Genomic DNA, 6,000 nt, shown 5'->3' on the forward strand with positions numbered 1-6,000 from the left:
GGACTTAATACCCGAGTGGCCCTTTCTGCAGGGTGGGGGCAGCTCAGTGTCATGTGCAGAGTCGGAAGCCGGGAGGACAGTGTCCCGGCCCACTGCAGGTGAGGCCCTTCAGGAACCTGAGCTGTGGCCGTCCAGGTGCAGCGCTGAAGCCACTAGAGCGGGGCCAGGGCCACTTGACTCTTCAGCCTCCACGTCCCCGAGGTCCCTGTGGGTCGGGCTGCGCGTGCACGAGGAGCGTTGTGGCGGAGGGTCCAGCCTGCTTCGCGTGCTTCTGGGACAGGCTGCTGGGGGCCACGGGTTCGGCACCCTGCCTTCGTTAAGTGGAGAAATGTGACCGAGGGAGCTGGGAGACAGACTGGGAGCTGCTCCTGGCAATGACCACTAACCGCCTGCTGCTTCCCCCTGAGTTGTGCTGATGACCAACACTGAGAAAGTATTTGAGGGGAGAAGGGGGTGAGAAAATGACAGGGGAGGGCAGTGTGTTTCAAGGAAGCATTTGCTGGTTATTGACATCTTTAAGTGAATTCTTACGGTATTTTCCTAATAGGTGAAGAGGCCAAAAAAGTCTATGATGATGCCCAGAATATGCTGAGAGCACTGATTAGCGAGAAGAAGCTGCGGGCCAGGGGCGTGGTTGGGTTCTGGCCCGCGCAGAGCGTCCAGGACGACATTCATCTGTACGCAGTGGGCTCCGAGCCCCGGGCCACGCAGCCCGTAGCCACCTTTCATGGGCTGCGGCAACAGGTACGGAGAGCCGGGTGGACGCGGGCAGGCTGCTTCTACTCTGGTGTAAGCACTAAGAGAACGTAGATAAGAAGCGGGTCTGAGCTTTATAAATGACAGCTCTGCCCTCCTCACCCCAGATGACCAATCACAGGCCTGAGCCGAGGCCTCTGAGGATGTGGAGGGCAGGCGGGGTGTGCCGATGCCGCAGGGTGGGTGAGCAGCTCTGCTGCTGCGGGTCACACACACCAGCCGTGTCCATGCGTAGTGTTGGAACGTGCTTCCTCTTCCAGGGTAGACAGGCAGGCACAAGCCTTTGCTGAGTGTGCGCCAGGTGCCAGGTGCCTGCAGGGCTCTTGACGGACCATCTGTTAATCCCGCACAGCCTTGTGGGCGTGTGTGCACGCGTTCTGCAGGGGTGAGGGCTGCCGGAGACTCAGCGGAGTCCACAGCCCAGCCTGTCCTCGCCCAGGGCTGTTCTGACAGCGCTGGCTTCTGTCGGCGTCCTGAGAGCAGGCTCTGAGTAGCTCTGCTGCCGGCTCCTTGTCGCCTTGTGCCCAGAGCTCGGCATCTCCCTCGTTTGCTAGCACAGGACGGCTGACGGCAGAACACAGCTGGAGAGCAGCTGCGCCCGCGTTGCGAGCCCTGACTCCTGACGTGGCCCCTGCCTGCCATCCCCGCCCGCGGCAGGGGCTGTGCCGCGTCCAGAGCTGGCGAGCAGAGCTCCTGGGCTCCTGGGCTGCCGCCTACTAATCAGCCGGTCAGCCCTGAGCAGGGCCCTGCGGTGGTCACAGGCGGTGGTGTGGTGACAAACCCAGGCCTGCCACTCCGACCGACCTTGAAGTAATTGAAGCTCTGTCTGCCTCAGATTTCTCGTTGGTGAAGCGGAGCTGATGGCATCACTTCCTTCACAAGGTTGTTGAGAGGATTAAATTAAGTAATTCACATGAAGCATAAAGAATAGTGCCTGGTAGCCCTGGCCGGTGTTGCTCAGTGGTCAGAGCATCGGCCCACACACCAAAGGGTTGCAGGTTCAATCCCCAGCCCGGTTGGAGCACATGCAGGAAGCAACCAGTCAATGTCTGTCTCTCTCACATCGATGTCTCTCTCTCTCTCTTTCTCTCTCTCTTTCTTTTCTCCTCTCCTTCCCTCCTTCCACTCTCTCTAAAAATTAATGGAAAAAATATCCCCAGGTGAAGATGAACAACAACAAAAAGAATAGCACCTGGCATATAGTAAGCACTCAATAGATATTGGCTGTTTATGTTCTCAGCAAAATTACTGATGGTGAAATATGTTAAGGTCTTATTTGTCAGCTTAATGGCAGGGAAGAGTCAGTCATAAACTGAAAATGAAAATGGGAGAGGCACCTGGCCTGTAGAGAGTCGCGTTTTGATCTGGATCAAATGAAGCAAATCCTGCTGAGTTCCGTTTGGTTTGGGCCAGCCCAGGGTCTCGGGAACCGCCCCCCGGCGGGCAGCCTCGGGCCTGTGCTGTTGAGCTGCCCGCTTGCTGGCGTCTGCTGATGCGGACTGAGGCTTGGATGTTCGGTGGACCCCTTCTGAACATAACTTCCGGATTTAATGTTGATTTTGAATAGAAAACACTTTGGGGAGAAATTTTTATTTTGATCTGAATGTTCAGGGTTCCAGTTCCTAGCACGGTGCCTGTGGCCGTCAGCAAACATTTGGTCAGGCTGTGAAGGAGCAAATCATCTGGTTTCTTGACAGCATATGTCATGGTTTTAAATCTCATTTCATTTGTTCATTGAACACGTTTATTGAATACTCTGCACTGTCTTAAGTGCCAAGGGTGTGACAGTGCGCAGAACAGACTCCGGCATTCATCTGGCGATAGCACACTGCTGTCGCTGTGCGTGGTGCCGTGTCTGTGCTCATGCCCCTCCACCACCCCTCGGGTTTCAGGCAGAGAAGGACTCCGCCAGCACAGACCCCTACCTCTGCCTCTCGGACTTCATCGCGCCGCTGCACTCGGGCCTCCGGGACTACTTGGGCCTGTTTGCTGTCGCCTGCTTCGGGGTGGAGGAACTGAGCCGCGCCTACGAGGAGCAGTGTGACGACTACAGCAGCATCATGGTCAAGGCACTGGGGGACCGGCTGGCGGAGGTAGCGCTGCAGTGCTCTGAGGACGGGACTGGGTGGGGACCCATGACAGTGCCAGAAGGCTAGGCTGCCCTGGCTCAGTGAGGCTGGCCTCAACATTGCTGTTGTTTTTTTTTTTTTCTCCTCACCTGAGGACATTTTTTTTGTTCAGATAGAGTGGGAGGGAGAGAGAGAGAAACATTGACGTGAAAGGGACACATCGAGTGGCTGCCACCCACACGACCAACCAGGGCCAGGGACAAACTGCAACCGAGGTACATGCCCTTAGCGGGAACCGAACCCAGGTCTCTCCGGACCACAGGTCGACGCTCTAACCGCTGAGCCAAACCGGCCAGGGCACATCGCGGAGTTTTTTTTGTTTTTTTTTTTCATCCTCACCCGAGGACATTTTTCCATTTTTTGTTCAGGTAGAGTGGGAGGGAGAGAGAGGAACAGAGAGAGAGAAACATCGATGTGAAAGGGACACATCGAGTGGCTGCCACCCGCACAACCGACCAGGGAAATTTTTTTTTTTTTATCCTCACCCAAGTATATTTTTCCATTTTTTGTACAGATAGTGTGGGAGGGAGAAAGAGAAAGGGAGAGAGAGAGAGAAACATCAACGTGAAGAGACACATCGAGTGGCTGCCACCTGCACGACCAACCAGGGCCGGGGACAAACTGCAACCGAGGTACATGCCCTTAGCGGGAACCGAACCCGGGTCTCTCCGGACCGCAGGCCGACGCTTTAACCGCTGAGCCAAACTGGCCAGGGCACATCGCGGAGTTTTAAATCACGTATTCTTCGATTGTCCTCCCACACCATCTTCTGGGTAGAGGGAGCCCTTCAGTGATGCAGCAGAACCTTGACTTCATTGTTTCAGTTTTCATTTTATTGTGATGTGATGATGTTTTCCTGAGGAGCCTGAGAAATTAAAAGCTGACTCCTGTTCTAATCTAGGTGTCCTCCAGTGATTCCTCCTCCCCGTCTGTGTGGAGTGGGATGGGCTGAGCTGTGGGGGGTCCCCTCCCCTTTTCCTGAGGCCAACAGTGGAGCATGAGCAGCTGGAATAGTCCCAGCTTCTCTTTTCGGCCACACTAAGCAGGCCTAGAATCCTTGGATCGTTAAATACGAAACTTCAGTGCCCAGCAGCAAAGCAGCTAATAACACTAAAATGAGTCGAGAATCCAGCCTGTGCCCTCTTGCCAGCTTTCCCCTGGCTGCCGTAGGCGAAGGTGCTGCCCACGTGGCTCTGATCAAGGGGTGCAAGCAGCACTGGTGCGGGCTCTGGCCTCTGATCCCCGTGTTCTGGGCTCCAGGCCTTTGCGGAGGAGCTCCACGAGAGAGTCCGCAGGGAGCTGTGGGCCTACTGCAGCAGCGAGCAGCTGGACGTCGCGGACCTGCGGAGGCTACGCTTCGGGGGCATCCGCCCGGCTCCCGGCTACCCCAGCCAGCCCGACCACACCGAGAAGCTCACCATGTGGAAACTGGCAAACATCGAGCAGTGCACAGGTACTCAGTGGACACACCTCCATGCACATTCCCTGGGTGCCCAGCTGCCAGGCCTGTGCCGGGCATGGAGGGCCTGAGCGTGGCTCTTGTGTTCTTTGCAGGCATTCAGTTAACAGAGTCGATGGCAATGGCGCCTGCTTCAGCCGTGTCTGGCCTCTACTTCTCCAATTTGAAGTCCAAATATTTTGCCGTGGGGAAGATTTCCAAAGATCAGGTCAGTGAGCTGTTTCATGGTTATGGCTGCCTGGGGTGCCTGTCCTGTGAACGAGGAGAGAGCGCGAGGGAGAGGATGAGGAATGTATCTCAGTTCCGGTCTGATTTTATTTCAACCCATTGTCCCAATTCTGGCCGCTTTGTTCACATGCAGACCACACACGTGCACATTCACATGTGCACACACACGCGCGTGGGCACACACACACTCACACCCCAGCCAGCTCCAAGATCTAGAATTTACTACACGTTGTTTCCTGCCCAGAGCACAGGCAACTTGGTGACAGACAAACATCCGTCTCTAGGGAACTCAGTAGGTTGCTAAGAAGACAAGAAATAGAAGGTACTTAATGTTTCTGGACAAATCCTGTGGGAACTTCAGTTCAAGAAGTTATATCATTTTAGTCTAATAAATCGCCTCTAATCTTTTGCAGGTTGAGGACTATGCCCTGAGGAAGAACATGTCTGTGGCCGAGGTCGAGAAATGGCTTGGACCCATTTTGGGGTTTGATACAGACTAACTCTCTGCTTTTACCTTTTCTATACTCGATGCTCCTCAAGGAAGTAGAGTCCGCAGTGCCTTAACAGAAAGCAACAGCAGCAACACGCAAGCCCATCTGGGCAACGCCCGCCCTGCTTTGTATTTCGTGAGAGTGTCTGATGACCCTCAGAGGAACAGCGTCTCCTTGGTCTCGGGGGCCAGCGGCTGTGGGCAGGCCCCTTGAGGGCAGCCAGCAGAAGGGCCGAGGCCGGGTCCCAGGACAAGCTGGAGATGGAGGTCTTTTGCATTTCAAAGCAAGTCAACTTGCTATTTTCATTTTTACCTTGGACCTGGGAGGACACTTACTGGGTTTTTTTTCCTGTCAGAAAAAAGGCTGAGGCTCGTTGGGTAGAGCACGTGCCCCTGGGGCGGAATGGCACTTTAACCCAGTAGTTACAGCAGCAGGCTCTGCAGGGAAGAGAGCGTGACCTCTTTCTGGAAGACCGCACCTTCCGAAGGCTCGTGTGAAGGGTGGCCGAGGCCTGGAGAGGCACGCTGTTGCTGCTGGCTGGTCAGAAGCCTCCTGCTGTTTGTTTGTTCTCACCTAAGGACACTTTCCCATTTTTTGTTCAGATAGAGTGGGGGGGGGGAGGAAGAGAGAGAGAGAAACATCGATGTGAAAGGGACACATCGAGTGGCTGCTACCCACACAGCCCAACCAGGGCCGGGGACAAACTGCAACCAAGGTACGTGCCCTTAGCGGGAACCCAACCTGGGTCTCTCTGGACCGCAGGTCGACGCTCTAACCGCTGAGCCAAACCAGCCAGGGCGCCTCCTGCTGTTTGTGAGAGTGTGGTCTGTAAGGCCAGCGGGCTCCGGGGAGTCACATGGGCCGGGAGATGGACGGCCCAGGAGAAATCGAAACCACCAATCAAGTACCTCCCCTCTTGGTTATGCAGAATCAAGTA

At 55.3% G+C, this 6,000-nt stretch overlaps 1 protein-coding gene across 1 annotated transcript in view; it reads left to right on the forward strand.

Moving 5' to 3' along the window:
* The window catches only part of MTR (5-methyltetrahydrofolate-homocysteine methyltransferase), a 120,583-nt gene extending 115,475 nt beyond the window's left edge, over window positions 1-5,108 (forward strand). Inside the window, exons 29-33 of the mRNA XM_036277447.1 lie at window positions 548-744; window positions 2,649-2,849; window positions 4,146-4,338; window positions 4,440-4,552; window positions 4,986-5,108. Of these exons, the coding sequence (XP_036133340.1) occupies window positions 548-744; window positions 2,649-2,849; window positions 4,146-4,338; window positions 4,440-4,552; window positions 4,986-5,072 (791 nt within the window). The 3' untranslated portion in view covers window positions 5,073-5,108. The remainder of the gene's footprint in view (window positions 1-547; window positions 745-2,648; window positions 2,850-4,145; window positions 4,339-4,439; window positions 4,553-4,985) is intronic.
* The last annotated feature ends 892 nt before the right edge of the window (window positions 5,109-6,000 follow it).

The sequence above is a fragment of the Molossus molossus genome, unplaced genomic scaffold (genome assembly GCF_014108415.1).
Source record: "Molossus molossus isolate mMolMol1 unplaced genomic scaffold, mMolMol1.p scaffold_m16_p_23, whole genome shotgun sequence".
NCBI lineage: Eukaryota > Metazoa > Chordata > Mammalia > Chiroptera > Molossidae > Molossus > Molossus molossus.